The sequence below is a fragment of the Rhinopithecus roxellana genome, chromosome 16 (assembly GCF_007565055.1).
Source record: "Rhinopithecus roxellana isolate Shanxi Qingling chromosome 16, ASM756505v1, whole genome shotgun sequence".
NCBI classification, from domain to species: Eukaryota; Metazoa; Chordata; class Mammalia; order Primates; family Cercopithecidae; genus Rhinopithecus; species Rhinopithecus roxellana.
In genome coordinates, this window is record NC_044564.1 from 16,945,683 (window position 1) to 16,963,375 (window position 17,693).

The 17,693-nt window shown below is 55.3% G+C and overlaps 2 protein-coding genes across 6 annotated transcripts; one reads left to right on the forward strand and one right to left on the reverse strand.

Moving 5' to 3' along the window:
* The first annotated feature begins 8,701 nt into the window (after nt 1–8,701).
* On the forward strand, nt 8,702–16,184 carry CFAP157 (cilia and flagella associated protein 157). Of its 2 annotated transcripts, none has more exons than XR_004053900.1 (9): nt 8,702–8,906; nt 11,165–11,436; nt 12,339–12,492; nt 12,972–13,239; nt 13,551–13,681; nt 13,938–14,088; nt 14,365–14,635; nt 14,780–14,966; nt 15,594–16,184. XR_004053900.1 is itself a non-coding variant. In XM_030919148.1 (9 exons), the coding sequence occupies exons 1-9, from the start codon at nt 8,740–8,742 to the stop codon at nt 15,663–15,665; spliced, it is 1,569 nt and encodes a 522-aa protein (XP_030775008.1). In that variant the 5' UTR covers nt 8,702–8,739; the 3' UTR covers nt 15,666–16,184. The 2 variants fall into 2 exon arrangements, 1 of the variants encoding a protein (XP_030775008.1); XM_030919148.1 differs by having other exon boundaries at nt 14,469–14,635.
* Nucleotides 15,424–17,578, reverse strand: PTRH1 (peptidyl-tRNA hydrolase 1 homolog). Of its 4 annotated transcripts, XM_010367838.2 has the most exons (5): nt 17,311–17,578; nt 16,742–16,961; nt 16,362–16,461; nt 16,139–16,184; nt 15,424–16,042 (listed from the first exon to the last, which is right to left on the reverse strand). In XM_010367838.2, exons 1-5 carry the CDS (start codon nt 17,446–17,448, stop codon nt 15,860–15,862), a joined length of 687 nt encoding a protein of 228 aa, XP_010366140.1. In that variant the 5' UTR covers nt 17,449–17,578; the 3' UTR covers nt 15,424–15,859. The 4 variants fall into 4 exon arrangements, with proteins under 4 accessions (XP_010366140.1, XP_030775010.1, XP_030775011.1 ...); XM_030919150.1 differs by lacking the exon at nt 16,362–16,461; XM_030919152.1 differs by lacking the exon at nt 16,139–16,184 and having other exon boundaries at nt 15,703–16,042.
* Nucleotides 17,579–17,693: the final 115 nt, after the last annotated feature.

Here is a 17,693-nt window from a genome sequence, read left to right on the forward strand (position 1 = left end):
CCGAGACGGCGGGGCCGCGTCACGAGTCAGCGAGACAGAGACCATCCTGAGCTAACACGTGAAACCCCGTCTTCTCCTAAAATACAAAGAATAGCGGGCGAGGTGGGCGGGCGCCTGTGTCCCAGCTACTCGAGGCTGAGGCAGAGAGAATGCGTGAACCCGGGAGGCGGAGCTGCAGTGAGCTGAGATCCGGCCACTGACACCCAGTCCTGGGCGACGAGCAAGACTCCGTCTCAAAAAAAAAAAAAAACAAAAAAAAAAAAAAACAAAAAAAACGAAGAGGTGGTTAAATGTCCTGATTAGCCGCCCCCTGAGCTGTCTGTCCCAGCAGCGGCCTCCCACAAGACACTTTTTTTTTTTTATTTCTTGTCTTTTGAGAGACGGAGTCTCACCCAGGCGTAGTGCAGTGGTGTGATCTCGGCTCACTGCAACCATCTACCCCCGCTGGTTCAAGCGATCCGCCTTCTTAGCTCCGGAGTAGCTGACTACAGGCTAATTTCTGTATTTTAGTAAGATGGGGGTGTCACCATGTTTGCCAAGCTGGTCTCGAACTCATGACTCAAGTCATGCCGCCCCGCCTCTGGCCTCCCAAAGTGCTGGCACTATAGGGTGAACCACCGACCCGTGCAAGGACAACTTCTGGTGTTCCACAGAGCCAAAATGCCCGGGGAACGCCCGGCGCTCGTGCGCAAGGTACCGGAGCTGCCGCCAGGGCGCCTCTGCCCGCCGCCCGCGCGCCCCCTCAACCAACGCGGAACAAGACTAGCTCTCTAGGCCGAGACACTGTGAGCAAGGAAAGGCCGCCAACCGAACCGTCACGCGGCGGTCAGACGCGGGCTCGGGACTGAGCTTGGGGAGGCCGGGCTTCCGGGCTAGTAAGCGGCTACTAGCCGGGATGTTTAGGGATTGGTCATCTCTGGCCCTGGAGGCGGGGGTTCCGGAGTAAGACGGTTGCTGATTGGCTGGCTTCCCAGGGGGTTGTGAAGTGTTGGTATTCTGTCTGGGTGCTGGGTTAGGCAGTAGGAATACTAAAATTGGAACCAATGACACGCATATTGGTGAAGCCTTCCATATTTTGTCCATGTGATACCTTAAAGTAGAATGAAAGACTGTGCTGAGCAAAATAAAATGTGCTATCAGGGGAAAAAAAAAGAACTGGTTCTGGGAGTTAGCTGTTACCAGAAAAGTCTCTTCCTAGGAGAACAGGCACTGTTAATTCTCAGTGTTTATTGCATAATTGTTACCAGACGGGCTACGGAGTTGAGCCTGGGATTTGACTCCTGATTTCCCGTGTGCGCGCAGAAGGTACTTAACCTCAATTTTCAACATCAACATAATGGGAATAATATAAGTGCCTCCAGAGACCCAGGCGGGTGGTCTCACTTGAGGCCAGGAGTTCGAGGCCGGCTGCCAACATGGTGAAACTCGTCTCTACTAAAAATACAAACACGGTTGTGGTGCACTCCAGCCGGGCAGCAGAGCAAGACTGTCTCAAAAAAATAATAAAGTCAAAAAAAATAAAGCAACTGGAACCTGCACTTCTGCGCTGATCAGATTGTGCACTGCCTCTCTCCGGTCTAGGAAGCTTATGTGTTAGGCTGTCTCTCTGCCCCCTCTTGCCTGCTCCCTCTTCTCTAGCTGCAGCTTTCTGGCCTTCATCAAACTTGAGCTGTTTCTTGCCTTAGGCCCTGGGCTGTCTTTCACCTCCCACACACACTCTTATGGGCAGCATCTCCTCTCCTCCAAGCCTAGCGCCTCCATGATGGGGGCTCTTCCTGGCTCCTCCTCGTGCTTTTGGAGCTCTCTGTACCTTTCCTGTCGATAAAAATGAAATCAGCCCTTCACCGACTGAAAAGAGCCTCTGGCTAAGGAACCCCAGAAAAACCTTAAAAACAGTTCCCAGCCATGATGAGATGGGGGGTCAGACACGCCTCATGAAGCCCCTCCGTCTTACAGTTGAGAAACAACAAACTGACCAGCATTCACATTAAAACAGAGATCATGAGACTGGCAGAACAGACTCTTTATGGCAATACAGTGTCAAATTATAAACAGACCTCGGGCCATGGCAGGTGAGGGTTAAGTCACACACTCCACACTTGCCACAAGCTTTTCTTTTCTCTAGCAGCTAAACAAGCTCTAGATGGCTGGAGATAAGCAATTAAAACAATTACAATTCGCCCAGCTCCCAAGGCTGAGGGACTGACCACCAGTTCCACCAGCCATAACTACAGCTTTCACTGGACAAGAGGCTGATTTCAGCAAGACATGGACTGGCTCTGGTCAGTTTACAGAGTGTGCACTTGCCTGCCCTCGTTTTCTGAAAAGTCCTTTTGACGAATAGGGCCTAATTGTAATATATTTAAATGTCAAGTCTCCACCCCAAAGTAAAACATGGGTCGAATGGTACATGCATGTTGTTCAATATGCATGTGTCGAACTACCTTCATGAATATTCATAGCCCCTCCTGCAATCTGTTGAATATGTATGTTTAGCGAACCCATTCAGCATAAAGCTCCTACCCCAACCCCTCCTCCTATCTGTCTGTGGTCTTGGCTGGAGGCACGCTTCCTAGCCTGTGGGATGACCACCTTGCAGGCTGTAACCTCCTCTAAAGGAGTCTCCTCCTCTCCTTTCCCAAATTTATAAATCACGTGATTTTTTTTAAGTTAACGTATCACAGTACCAAATCACAGGTGTAATTCTGCTACTTGTGTTCACATCTGATTGACATCTTCCCCAACACACACAGGGCCACTCACTTTAATAAGGGCATAGGAGCAGGGATCTATTCGTTGAATAAAGAAAGGGAATGAATGAATGAATCAATGAATCAATGAATGAATCAGTGAATGAAGGCACTTAATCAAGACTCAGCTGTTTGCCAGACAGGCTCCAGTCCAAGGATCAGGAGTACTTGACCTGCTAAAGAAAGTGCTCTTCATCTCAGAGCTGATGAACCTGAACGTTTCAGTCATTTTCCTGCTAAAGTGCCCAGTCTACTTGAAATCTTTAAAAATTGGTGTATTTGGGCCGGGTGCGGTGGCTCATGCCTGTAATCCCAGCACTTTGGGAGGCCGAGGTGGTCAGATCACCTGAGGCCAGGAGTTCAAGACCAGCCTGACCAACATGGAGAAATACCGTCTCTACTAAAAATACAAAATTAGCCAGGCGTGGTGGCACATGCCTATAATCCCAGCTACTCAGGAGGCTGAGGCAGGAGAACTGCTTGAACCTGGTAGGCAGAGGTTGCAGTGAGCCAAGATCGCACCATTGCACTCCAGCCTGGGCAACAAGAGTGAAACTCCGTCTCAAAAAAAAAAAAAATTGGCATGTTTGGCTGGGCATGGTGGCTCATGCCTGTAATCTCATGACACTTTGAGAGGCCGAGGCAGGAGGATCACTGGAGCCCAGGAGTTGGAGACCAGACTGGGCAACACAAGGAGACCCCCATCTCTAAAAACAAAAATTATTTAAAAAATAGCCAGGTGTAGGCCGGGCGCGGTGGCTCATGCCTGTAATCCCAGCACTTTGGGAGGCTGAGGCAGAGGATCACGAGGTCAGGAGATCAAGACCATCCTGGCTAACACAGTGAAACCCTGTCTCTACTAAAAATACAAAAAATTAGCCATGCGTAGTGGTGGGTGCCTGTAGTCCCAGCTACTAGGGAGGCTGAGGCAGGAGAATGGAGTGAACCCAGGAGGTGCAGCTTGCAGTGAGCCAAGATTGCACCACTGCACTCCAGGCTGGGCAACAGAGTGAGACTCTGTCTCAAAAAAAAAAAAAAAAGCCAGAGGTGGCGCATGCACCTGTAATCCCAGCTACTGGGGATGGAGGTGGGAGTGGGGAATCACTTGAGCCCAGGAGATCAAGGCTGCAGTGAACCGTGGTTGTGCCACTGCACTCCACCCTGGGAGACAGAGTGAGACCCTGTCTCAAAAAACAAATAAACAATAAAATCTGGCGTGTTTGTGTCATCTAAATTGACAAATCATCATCATGATTATTGTCACCACAACCATTTGTTGTGAACTCATCAGGTGCCAGGTGCTGGGCTTTTGACATGAGCCTGTGACATTGTGACATGCTTTGCCAACATTTGTCATTATTTGTCTTTTTTTTTTTTTTTTCTTGAGACAGTATCTTGCTCTGTTACCCAGGCTGGAGTGCAATGGCACGATCTCAGCTGCCTCAGCCTCCCAAGTAGCTGGGACTACAGGCATGTGCCACCACACCTGGCTAATTTTTTTTTTGTATTTTTAGTAGAGACAGGGTTTTGGCACGTCGGCCAGACTGGTCTCGAACTCCTGACCTCAGGTGATCCACCCGCCTCGGTCTCCCAAAGTGCTAGGATGACAGGCGTGAGCTGCTGCATCCAGCTGAAAGCCACTTTGAAACAACCCATCCACTTTTTGTTCTGTTTCTGCTTTTGTCAGCCTCCGCTATCTATCACACCAACCTCCTCTATTCAGCTCATCGGGACACTCATTCTATTGCCCAATTCTAGAATAACAAATAAAACCTCATTCAGCGTAGGTGCTGTGGCTGAGATCATGCCACTGCACTCCAGCCTGGGCAACACAGCAAGACTCAGAGAAGAAAGAAAAGAGAAGAGAAAGAAGAAGAGAAGAGGAAGGAGAAGAGAAGAGAAGAGAAGGGAAGAGAGGAGAAGAGAAGAGAGGAGAAGAGGGGAGGGGAGGGGGAGGAGGAGGGGGAGGGGAGGGGGAGGAGGAGGGGGAGGGGAGGGGAGGAGGAGGGGGAGGGGAGGGGGAGGAGGAGGGGGAGGGGAGGGGGAGGAGGAGGGGGAGGGGAGAAGGAGGTGGAGGGGAGGGGAGGGGAGGGGGAGGGGAGGGGGAGGGGAGGAAAGAGAAAGAAAGAAGGGAGGGAGGGAGGGAGAGAGAGAGAAGAGAGAGAGAGGAGAGAGAGAGAGAAAGGGAAAGAGAGAAAGAGAGGGAAAGAAAGAAAGTGTCAATTACGATATTTAAACTGATCGATTGTAATTTTGTCAGCCTTTAGACATGAATTTTTTTTTTTTTTTTTTTTTTTTGAGACGGAGTCTTGCTCTGCCACCCAGACTGGGCTGGAGTGCAGTGGCCGGATCTCAGCTCACTGCAAGCTCCGCCTCCCGGGTTCACGCCATTCTCCTGCCTCAGCCTCCCAAGTAGCTGGGACTACAGGCGCCCGCCTCGTCGCCCGGCTAGTTTTTTGTATTTTTAAGTAGAGACAGGGTTTCACCGTATTAGCCAGGATGGTCTTGATCTCCTGACCTCGTGATCCGCCCGTCTCCGCCTCCCAAAGTGCTGGGATTACAGGATTGAGCCACCGCGCCCGGCTAGACATGGATTTTTTAAAGCTGTGACCGGAAGCAAAGTCCCCTCGGCAGAGTGACAGAGCTCTTTGTTCTCTTCCCCTGCCTCTTCCCCCAGAGTAAAAATCCACGCGCAATGGCACCAAACTGGGGGAGGGACCTACTTTTCCTAAGTCACACCCTGCTCTATAAGTGGGTACCAGGGGGTGGCAGCCACTGATATTCTCAGCTGGTCTCGCCCCGCCTAGTGTGAAAAAGCCTCCATCCTATGAGCTAGCTGGAGTTGGGCCAGCAGGGCCCAAGCACTCTCAACCTGCGGCACCTGGAGAACAGTGTCCACGCTCCAGGTGGGCCTTGTGGGAAAGTCCTGTCTGCTGTACCTGCTTGCAATAGAGATTCTGCAACACAGGGATGGTCAGGGAGGGGTGGGTGCTGTGTAAAGAAAGGCCAGCAGCCTTCCCCTCCCACAGCGAAATGAAGAGCCAGACTAGGAGCTGGGATAAGAGCCTCTGTCTTTTTGACCACACCTGCCTAGAGTATAACACCCCAGGTAAAACTTCCACAACACAGAGCTGGGGGGTTAGGGGGAGAAATTGTGTTTTTCTAACACCAAGTATTTGTTACTTTCACACCAATGATCTGATACCAGCTGGGTGTCCAACATGTGTGAGTAAGTAAAATTTAAAAGCTGGCCGGGTGCAGTGGATCATGCCTGTAATCCCAGCACTCTGGGAGGCCAAGGCGGGCAGATCACTTGAGGTCACGCGTTTGAGACCACCCTGGGCAACATGATGAAACTCCATCTCCACCAAAAAAATTTAAAAAATTAGCCAGGTATGGTGGCGCATGTGTGTAGTCCCCAGCTACTTGGGAGGCTGAGGCAGGAGAATCGCTTGAACCCAGGAGGCAGAGGTTGCGAGCCGAGATCGCACCACTGCACTCCAGCTTGGGCAACAGAACGAGACTCTGCCTCAAAAAAAAGAAAAAAATGTAAAAGCTGTTGGAACCCCAAAACCGCTTTAAGCCTTGAGAGAGATGTGACTGTGATGTGGGTCACAGAGCCTGTTCTACAGATCTGCCTCTTAGACTGGAGCTTAACCCTCTTCCCCATTGCTCCCGTTCTGTAAACGACGAGGAAAGACCAGAGACCGGAACTCCCCTCCCCATCACTGACCTTGTTGTAAATTAACTACCTCCTTTATTGGACTGTACCTAACTCAGACCAGATGGTGGTGTGAACAGAGACCCTGTGGCACGATCGTAACTCACTGCAACCTCAAACTCCTGGGCTCAAGCAATCCTCCCACCTCAGTCTCCTGAGTAACTGGGACTACAGGCGTATGCCACCATGCCTGTTTTTTTTTAGAGATGGGCGTCTTGCTATATTGCCCAGGCTGGTCTTGAACTCCTGGCCTTAAGTGATCCTCCCACCTTGGCCTCTGAAAGTGCTGGGATTATAGGCATGAACCAGTGCACCTGGCCAGGGGCATGTTTAATGATGCCTGGCCTCCCTGCCTCCCTAGGGCCTAGGTTTCTTCCCTCCAAAGCCTCCCAGAGGTGACAGTACCCCAGGTCACTGTCCACTGTCCTTGGCCGGTGCTACAGTCTGCATGGCTTTGTGCACTGCCTGCCTCCCCTCAGAAGACCCAGCTCCTGTGGGGCTGCTGACTTTGTGTCTCACAGCTCCCGCAGCTCTAGGCCCATCAGTCTCAGTCCCCAGGAGACTACGGAAGGCAGCTGCACAAATGATAATGAGACAGTGCCCCTGTGGCAAGTAGCGGCCTAGGGTCCAAAGTAGGGAGCTTTGGGGAGAGTCTCCAAGCAAGCTCCAGGAAGTGCTCTCCCTCCAACCTGCAGCGCCCCTCCCTGCCTCAACCTGGAAGTCTGGCCGAGAAGTTCAGTGCTGACGAAGGCGAGGAGGGCAGGTGTCCAAGCTGGCACCCTCTGTGGGTTCCAGGCTGCCCGAGGGGCCGTGGGTCCCCATCAGGCTGGGAATTCAGAGCTACCCCCTGCGATGGGCCTGGGGAAAAGAGAATAGAAATGGGGGAGGCACAGGGAGGCCCCCAGTCAGCTGGGAGCACCGTGGGAATTTTTGCCCACCTAGGCTCTGCAGGAGCAGCTGTTCAGGTGGGGGCGGGGGCAATGTCCAGCAGGAGCAGGGGCATCGCGTTGGGCTGGAAGGGCACTAGGCCAGGCCTCCCCTCCTCTCCCCGCAAGGCCTGGGCAGCCAGAGCTCCCTCACTGTGGTGAGTGCACTCAGGCTGAGGCCTGTGCAGAAGCACGGGGGTCTCTTCCCTCTGCCAGTCACATTTTTACCCTCCCAGGGCTGCCCTGCCTGCAGGGAACAGGCACCCTGGGAAGGGCAGACCACCACAGGTGGGGTCCAGGGCTGTTGGAAATTCCAGGAGCTGCCTGCCTATCACACAAAGTGGGCGGGAGCTTCATGGGCCAGCACTCACTAAGTGCCCCCAGCATCCCTGGACCGTATCCCTGCGCAGGGAACTGTTACAACTTTACAGATGAGGTCTTGCGAACTCTTTCACAGAGCAAGGTTCAGGCCATTGGCCCAAGGACCCACTGGAGGTCAGATAGAGCCCAAATGTGAGCCCAGTTTTGACCAACCAATCACTTCTCTGACCTTTCTCATCACCAACAGTAAAAACGCCCCCACCTCCCTGTGCTTCTGACCCCTCACCGTGCCCCCAAGTTCTCCTCATCCCCCCGCCCCGCCCCAAGGGTCCTAGTCGCTCCAAGAAACCACATTTGCTGAAGTGCCACTGCCATTCCCCTTGGCTACTGTCAGAGTTTTTCAGGGTGGTGCTATAGCCATCTCTTGCTAAGTGCCAAGCCCTGGGATGACAGGGATGGAAAGGACCTGCCCACTGTCCCAGGGGTGAGTGCCTGGGCTAGTGAGGAACACAGGCAGGCACACAGGCATGGCTGGCTGAGATCGGGCCTGGGGATGGAGCTCATAGAGGCACCCAGCTGCCGGCCAGGGCCCCATCAGCTGGACCCCCTACTGCACCCACGCCAGGACACTGTCACCCCAGGCCAAAGCTGCAGAACAGGCTTCGTGTGCCTGGGGTTAGTGTCTGATCAGCACAAAGGACAGGATGGTGATTTCCAGGGCCCTGACCCACATGAACATTCCCCATGGCGCTTATTTCCACGTGGAAAGAGGGGTGTCCCCAGAAGCCCAAAAAGTTGCCCTGGGAGCCAGGCATCCTGCCTCCCGTGGCCTGGGACCCCTGGGCCCTCAGTGATGTCATCTGCCTTGGAGTGGGACCTGGTACTGGCACCCAGCAGGAACAGGGCAGGGTCCCTTTAAGCCCAGCCTCACTCCCTCGGCCTGTTGCTAATGTACGGCACCAGCTTCCTTAGCAACCACCTGGCCTCTTCCTGGGGCCTGGAGCCCTGGTTGCCATCAGCCATGGCTCCCAAAAAGAGTGTGAGCAAGGCAGGCAAGGAGCTTGAAGTCAAGAAGAAGAAGAAAGGCGGCAAGAAGGAGCCAGTGGTGGCCGTGGAGCCGCCTCTGGACAAGGAGACGAAGGAGTTCTACCACATCCAGATCCGAGACCTGGAGGACCGGCTGGCCCGGTACGTGGGCTGGCAGGCAGGAGTCTGGTGCCCTGGGTCAGAAGCCCATGCCCAGGTGGCCCCCGTGTGGGTTTGGCCAAGGGGCCCTAGGCCTGTGTTCTGACCTCCCCTGGGATGTCCAGACCCCATCCCGTTTCATTTCCTTATACGTACCTTTGGGAGGTTTCAAGATTTTAAGGGTAAATGGATTTCCCCACCTTCCCAGCTCCTAGAACCCTGGGCCCATGACGCTAACTCGTGGCCCCACCCCAGGCAATCCCCACTTCCCCCTGCCTCACTCCTGCCCCGTGGGATCACAGGCTTTATGAAAGGGTGGAAAGAGCCCTCTGGCAGGCGGGTGGACCCCCTGGTCCCACTTCCGCTTCCTGGCAGTGGCACCTGTGCCCCACTGACTCACCCAGCACATGAGCCCAGTTGTTTCTCCATGCTGGGCCTCAGTTTCCCCAAATGTAAGTGGGGAAGGTTGATTCCCCCTCCATGGATGTGACATTCTATTCTAGAGCCAGTTTTGTGTGTGACATGGTGGTGGGGGGAGATCCTCTAACTCTTCATTCAGAGCCATGTTCACCTGCCCATCATTTTCTTATGTTACAACCAGTTTCCTCCCAGTTGTGAGGCACCAGCCCCAGTCTCAGGGTGACCTTAAAAGACAAATCAGTAGGCGGCAGCTCTTCCCTAGGTGATTGATGCTGTGGGTAACCACAGCTAATGCTGAGTCCCTCGTGGTGCCAGGCAGGCCACATGCTGGTGCCCACTGAGTCCTCACAGCAGTCTTACTAGAGAGGTCTGATGTCATCCCCATTGCACAGATGGGGAAGACTGAGGCTCAGAGAAGGGAAGTCACCCCCAGGAAGAGGAGGGACCAGGATGGGAGCCCTGGCCTCCTGACTCCTCTATGCAAGACTTCTTCCTCAGCCCACACCCCTGAAATGTTCTGTGTGCAGTCACTATTTGAAAGATGTTGGTCAACTAAATTGTGATGCAAAACAACTTTCCAGGCCAGGCGCGATGGCTCACTCCTGTAATCCCACCACTTGGGGAGGCCAAGGTGGGCAGATCACGAGGTCAGGAGTTTGAGACCAACCTGACCGACATGGTGAAGCCCCATCTCTACTAAAAATACAAAAATTAGCCAGGCGTAGTGGCAGGCGCCTGTAATACCAGCTACCCAGGAGGCTGAGGCAGGAGAATCACTTGAACCCGGGAGGCAGAGGTTGCAGTAAGCCAAGATTGCGCCACTGCACTCCAACTTGGGCGACAGATCAAGACTCCGTCTCAAAAAATAAATAAATAAATAAATAAATAAAATGTTTAAAAAAAAAAAACTTTCCAAGTAACTTTGGTTATTCTATTGGAAACCAGTAAACTGGTTATGTGATACTGATTAAAATTAACACACTTCCCTTGAAATTCACAAACTTCCCTTGAGCTGAGACATCAGGTAGAATGTATTCAAGGCAAATGTATTTAACAGAGTTATTGGGTGCTTACTATTTGCCAAGCTGTCTGCCAGGCCCTGAGAATACAGAAGTGGAGGAGAGGGACATGTTCTTAGGTTTTGAGCACCCAGTGGGACAAGGGCCAACTTACAGGAGAGCACCAAAGAGAGGGCCACAGATATGGCTCAGGGCCAAGAAGGGTCCACTGAGAAGAAAACACCAGGGTTACTGCATGGAAAGAGGTAAGGGAGATGCCAGGTACAAAGACTTGGGATTGGAAAGTGTGGAAGAGTTATGGAGGGATGCAGAGCTGGCTGACTGCAGCAGGCATTGTGGCTAAGAGCCTTGATTCTGGGGGTCAGACTGACTCAGGTTCAAGTCCTGGCTTTGCCACTTACAAATTCAGAGTTCCTTTATCCTTCTGAGCCTCAGTTTCCTCATCTGTCAAATAGGTATAAAATCATCATAGTATCTACATTCTTATAGGTTGTTGTAACGATTTAACAAACACACTGCACGCCTGCTATGTGCCAGGCACAGGTGTTGGGGACATATTTGTGAACATAACAAGGCTCTGCCCTCATGGAGTTTGCATTCTAGTGATGTAATGAAAATAACATGCTAAGCACAGGCATTGGCTGCAGTCATGACTGTCGGATCGGGGGCATAGTGGGAGATGAGGCTGGATTCTGATCACAAGGAATCTCAAAAGTCCCTTTGCAGGAGAGGGGGTCCAGGAGAGTGGGCCCAGCTGCACCGGAGGCCTGGCTTGCCCAGCCTGACCCCTGGACCATGGCCCCACTCCCGCCCCCGCCCCAGGTACCAGCGGAAGTGGGATGAGCTGGCTGTGCAGGAGAAGCTGTTCCGCCAGGAGTTCGAGCAGCTGGCCAATAACAAGAAGGAGATTGTGGCCTTCCTCAAGCGCACGCTCAACCAGCAGGTGGATGAGATCACAGACCTCAACGAGCAGCTCCAGAACTTGCAGCTAGCCAAGGAGATGGAGAAGGATGCCTTCGAGGCGCAGCTAGCCCAGGTGCGCCACGAGTTCCAGGAGACCAAGGACCAGCTCACCACGGAGAACATCATCCTTGGTGAGGAGAGGACTGGCTGGCAAGCCTGCAGCACACATCCCAGCTCTATCACTGACCCTGTTTCTCACCTGGGAAACAGGGATAATAGCCACGTGCTGCTTGGCACGCACTATCTTCCTTAATTGTCCCAGCAATCCTGCGAAGCTGGAAACATCTCCCAACCAGTTTGTAGACAAGGAAGCACCTCAAAAGGTGAAGTGTCGTGACCAAGGTCCCCCAGTTGGCAAGGGTTGTGAGGCTCAAATGTCAGAAGGCATTAGAACCTAGCCCAGAGAATATATACAGTCCAGCTGCCGGTTGGGCATGGTGGCCTACGCCTGTAAACCCTGTGCTTTAGGAGGCCAAGGCAGGAGGACTGCTTGAGCGCAGGAGCTGGAGACAAGCCTAGGCAACATAGCGAGACTCCATCTCTACCAAAAAAAAAAAAAAAATACAAAAATTAGCCAGGTGTGGTGGTGCACATATGTAGTCCCAGCTACTTGGGAGGCTGAGGTGGAAGGATCTCTTGAGCCTGGGAGGTTGAGGCTGCAGTGAGCTGTGATTGTGCCACTGCACTCTTCCTGAGTGCCAGAGTAAGATTCTGTCTCAAAAAAATATATATATATATATAGTTGTTGTTGTCAGTCACTTTCATGAGAGTATCAAGGAAGGCTTCCTGAAGGAGGTGGCACCTGAACAAAGCTTCATAAGATTCATGGAGAGGTGGAGGGAGGGCAACCCAGATGAAGGCAGTAAAGGTGACAGGGCCAGGCAGTGTAGGTGGGGGATGGTAGACCTGCCCAACTGAGACCGCAAAGGGCACACAGGAAGGGACAGGGACCTAAGGGGCATCTTTAAGGTCCTCGCCAGGCCCTGTCCTCTGAGGCAGCCCCTTATTGGGCCTTGTGCCCTGTGATGGCCAGGGGGGAAGCTGGCAGCCCTGGAGGAGTTCCGGCTGCAGAAAGAGGAGGTCACGGACAAGTTTACGTTGCTGGAGGAGCAGGTGCGGAAGCAGGAGAATGAGTTCAGGGACTATGCGTACAACCTGGAGAAGAAGTCGGTGCTGGACAAGGACAGGTGGGCAAGCGGGGCACCCTCTGGGGCCTTTGGAGCCTTCATCCCTGGGACCATGAACATCCTAGTCTTCAGGCCCCAGCTTCTAACTGGGGGGTTAGATGGGGTAACTGACCCCTGCCCCCACAACCTGCTACTCCTTGGAATCCCAGCTGGTGATTATGGAGAGGTGGGAGAAAGGGAATTAGCTCCCAGCTGCAGTCCTCACGCTGGCATTGGAGACTCCCAGGGCTTCCTTTTGCCACGTACTGGGATTAAATCATGTTTACTTAATAGGTGAGAGTACATTGAAATGGTACCAATTACAAAGGTCCAGAGGATCTACAGGGAAAGCCTCCTGCCTATAGCCCCAACCCTCCCTGGGAGAGAGTATGCTGGTGTTTAACAGCCCTAGGTGCTCTGGGAACCTCACGAGGAAAGGGGCGTGCCCAGGGCTTGTGCCTACCCTGTCTGACCCCTTCCCCTCCCACCTTTCTGGCCAGACTGAGGAAAGAGATCATCCAACGCGTGAACCTCGTGGCCAGTGAGTTCCACAAGGTGACCACGAACCGGATGTGGGAGACAACGAAGCGGGCCATCAAAGAGAACAACGGCATTACCCTGCAGATGGCCAAGGTCTCCCAGCAAGGCATGAAGCTGCTGCAGGAGAATGAGCAGCTCAAGGGAAGCCAGAGCAATCTGTGCAAACAGCTGGAGCTGCTGGAGAACACCCAGAAAGTCATGGCCAGGCACAAAAGAGGCCACCAGAAGGTGAGCCTGCAGGCCTCAGTACAGGGCGTTTGGCATACAAGGCAGGAGGCCGCCCTGGGGGCCCTGCAGGGACAGTCAAGTCAGGAGGGAGAGAGGCAGCAGAGAGAGGACTGGGCCTCGTGTGGGGGCTGCAGGGCGCTGGGCCTAGCTCTGGATTGTATTTACTTAAAACCCCTATAACTTATGGAAGCAGAGCCCAGTCCTGGAGAGCTCACTGGTCGCTCTGCACGGGGGAGCAGGTAAGGCCTGGCTGTGTCCGCAACTGGGGGACAGGGCTGGCTGAGGGCATGGCCACCTGTCCACACCCGCAGATTATACTCATGCTGGCCAAGAAATGCCAGGAGCAGCAGCAGGACACCAAGGAGGCCAAGGAGCTGCGCCTCCTGCTGAGCCAGTTGGAGCAGAGATCCCTGCAGCTGCAGGTGGACAACCAGGCACTGAAGTGCGTATGGCCCGCGGTGGGGCGGGCGGCAGGTGGCAGGTGCAGGCTGGGGCCAAGCTCCGGCCCAGCTCTTTCTGATCTCACGACCCAGGCCAGTGACTTCCCCTCTCTAGAGGAGCCTGCCAGACAGGCTGAGGACTTGGGGCTGGATGGGGGCCCCTCTGGGCTTGGAGAGAAATGGCAGGGCCCCTGGCCCCAAGTGGCGCCAGTCCTGGGGAAGGGGGAAGGCTGTTGACTCATCCCAGTTGGGGTCCAGGAGCCAGAGAGACCAGCTGAGCTTGCAGCTGGGGCAGCAGCAGGGGGATTTGCAGCGGCTACAGCAGGAACTGGCTAATGAGCAGAAGGTTCGGGCCAGCCTGGAGGCGGCCCTGGTCCAGGCCACCTCCTTCCTCCAGAACATACTGCAGGTGAGCAGAAGGGAGGAAGGGAGGGAGGGAGGGAGGGAGGGAGGGTGCAAGGGGGCGGGGGAGTGAGCCCAAGATGTAAGCTGCTAGCAGAGAAGAGGCTGCCTCAGGATCAGAGGCCCCTCTTTTCCCTGAGAGCCTCCTGGAAACTCTGTCCTTCGCTGATTCTGGCCTTCAAAGATCCCTCCAAGGTCTTAAAGGAGCTGGATTCCTTCTCTGAGGCTCTAAAAGGTCTCAGGCCTCAGTCTTCCTGACTGGAGAATGGGTATCCCACCAGAGACAGGGAAAACTTCGTGGAAACGGGCAATGAGGTTGGAGGTTCCTGGAGGAGGGTGGGTACTGGGGCCACTGTGGGCCTGCTGCCACCCCACCCTCACCAACAGATGCACCCCAATGAAGAGGACAACGACTTCGACGTGACATTCCAGCCATGGCACAAGGAGATGCTGCAGCAACTGCTGGTCATGCTCAGCTCCACTGTGGTCCCGAGACCCCAGAAGGCTGTCTGTCCCCACCCGGAGTCACAGTCCCATAGCCCACCCAAGGAGAGGTGAACAAATGGCCCTGTGTGGCCTCAGAGGCGGTCATAGAGAGCAGGGGAAAGGCATGCAGCCATGGGGACAGTGCTCGGCTCACCCTGGGCCAGAAACCTGGCTCGTCGAAGGCTCTGTGACCCTCGGTCCCCTCCCCACAGCCGGCCCAGCATCCAGCTGCCCAGGACTGGGTCTCTGCTGCCGCAGCTCTCTGACATCACCCACTACCAGCCGGGGGATCTAGGCCTGGTACCTCGCCAGGCCCACATCCCACCCAACCCCCAGGACCTCAGGCTGCTGTCATCTATCACCCGTGTGGGGACCTTCCGGGCACACAGCAGCCCTGAGGTGAGGGTGCTCGGGGCCCCAGGGAAAGCAAGGTGGCAGCCAGTCCTGGGAGTAAACTGAGGCTTTGCCAGGCCACAGCTGTGTGGTCCTGCGGATGTAGCCAGACCTCTCTGAGCTTTCCCATCTGTAAAATGGGCTGAAGAAAGGGGTGGCCCAGCCTCAGTGGGCCAAGGCATGCCCGCACATGCCCTGGGAGGGGGGTTGGCTGGACCCTGCTGTTCCCTCCCCCACCAGCAGAGTGGGATCCCCCTGAAGAGGCCTCAGCTTCCAAGCCAGCATCTTTTTTTTTTTTTTTTTTTTTTGAGACGTAGTCTCACTCTGTCACCCAGGCTGGAGTGCAGTGGCCGGATCTCAGCTCATGGCAGTCTCAGCTCATGGCAACCTCCGCCAACCGGGTTCAAGTGATTCTCCCGCCTCAGCCTCGCGAGTAGCTGGGATTACAGGCGTGCGCCACCACGCCCGGCTAATTTTTGTATTTTTAGTAGAGATGGGGTTTCACCATGTTGGCCAGGCTGGTCTCGAACTCCTGAAGTCAAGCAATCCCCCAGCTTTGGCCTCCCAAAGTGCTGGGATTACAGGCGTGAGCCACTGTGCCAGGCCTCCAAGCCAGCATCTTTAATCTTACAGATGCGTGCCCCTGCTTCTCTAAAAAGGCTCAAAACGTTTAGTCTTCCTGAAGTTCTCCTACCTTCCAAATAGGACACAGAGAGAAGAACCTACTTCAGAAATGGACTGGTCCAGTCACAGTCACCCCCACTTTAATCCGCAGGCAGCCTGCAACAGTCTACAGGACAGTTGTATAAAAAGTAGATACCAAGGCTGGCATGGCAGCTCTGTGGCCCTGGCTGGGTTGGTGGGTACTACAGTCAGGCGGGCAGCCATGGCCACTGGTGTCACGGCCCCAATGAGGGCCCCTGGCTTCGCTCACGAATGTGGTCCAAGATCAGGTCGGTGGCTCGATCCAGCAACAGAGGCAGCAGCTCCTGCTCAGCAGGGGAGAAGCAGCCCAGCACATGGGCCTGTACCGCCTCAGGGTGTGTCGGGCGCCCGATGCCCACCCGCAGCCTTGGCATTGCCTGTGGGAGAGCCAGAGAGGCCCAGGAAGCTTTGGCGAGGTGCTGGGGGACCCCTGGCCCACCCAACCCAGTTGCACAACAAAAGGGTAGACTCACATTGGAGTTGAGGCAGCTAATGCAGGAACGGACTCCATTGTGGCCCCTTCAAGGGATATGGGAGGGGCAGTTAGTGCCTCACTGGGGCAGTGTCCTTCCACCCCTCCCTGCCCCGGCTGGGTCAGAGCAGCCCATTTCCTGTGGAGACTGGGTCAGCAGCCCTACTCCCCCCCAACTGGGAGGCCTGAAGCCCTATCCCAACCCTGACCATCTCAGGGCTCACCTGGCACTGCCCCCCAGCTTCAGAGCCAGTCTCCCCAGGGGCTTGTCCAGCTCATCATGCACCAGGTAGACTTCCTCGGCAGTCAGCCCAAACAGCTCCGCTTAGCACAGGGAAACGGCAGCCCTGGTTACTGCCCATCTGCCCAGAGGGGCACTGTCCAGACTCCCATAATGAGGGGCCACAACTAATCAATCCCACTTCACATATAAAGAAACAGAGGCCCCCACAAGTACCCAAGGCCATGCAGCAACTGGAGCTCAACAGGTACTTGGAAGTGAACCCGCGGAACTGTCACAGCCAGTCCCGCTCTGGCCCCTGCACCCCCACCCTCACCCGCACCCCCTCGGCCGACCCGCCCGTCCCTGGCGCTCTCAACTCACCAGCCCGGGCCACGCTGCGCCCGTTGGCGTTCATAAGCCGCCGTGGCCGGAGCAGGACCAGTTGGGCATCCCCCAGCGGGGCCAGGGCGAGGTCGGCGGCACAGTGCCGGTCGCGCGTCCAACTCTCCGCCACACCCAGCCGCCGCGCCAGCTGCCCCAGCACCGCCATGCCTACGCTGTGTCGCGTGCCGGGCAGTCCGGGATTCCCCAGGCCAGCCACCTGCGGGCAGAACCAGGGAAACTGAGGCCCAACAACTCTCACCACCCCCGATCTCACAGCGTCCCGTGGGCTCCAAAGCAGACGAGCGGAAACGCAGAGCAACGCTGCAGTGGGGAAGGGGCGCGAAGAAAGGGCCCAGAAACCTGACCCCCGAGAACTCCAGAAGGCTGGGCAGGCAGGGCGCCCTAGTGCAGGAACGGAGCTTCTGGAAGTTTGGAGCCCGTCGAGCACGGGACCCACCAGTTAAGAAAACAGAGCAGCAATTTGGGGGCACTCGGCTCCCGGGACATAATGGCCGAACTGAAGCTAGGGACCGGGAGCCCCTACGTCGCCGCCCCACGCCACTCACCATCCACCGCTTCCCCGGGGGCCGAGGCTCCAAAACGCATCGGCTCATGGCTCGACTCAGCCACTGTCGGGCGCCCAAAAAGCCGCGCGGCCTCATGCTGCCCCCATTCCCGGCCCGGACACCGCCCCCTGACGTCATCACCCCGCAGCAGCCAATCGCGTTGCCATTTGTTTGGCGTCGACCGCCAACGTCCAATCCGAGCCGGGCTGCATGGCCGCCATGCTTCTGAGAGGCGGAAGCGGCGAGGCGGTGGCCGAGTCCGGGAGCCCAGGCGCCTTCAGTGGCGCGGCGTCACAGTGTCCCTGCGGGGTTTGTGTGGGACGCTTGGAGCTCTTGTTTGACCTTCGGTTGGGAGACGGAAGCCTTGTTATGCTCCCGGCTAT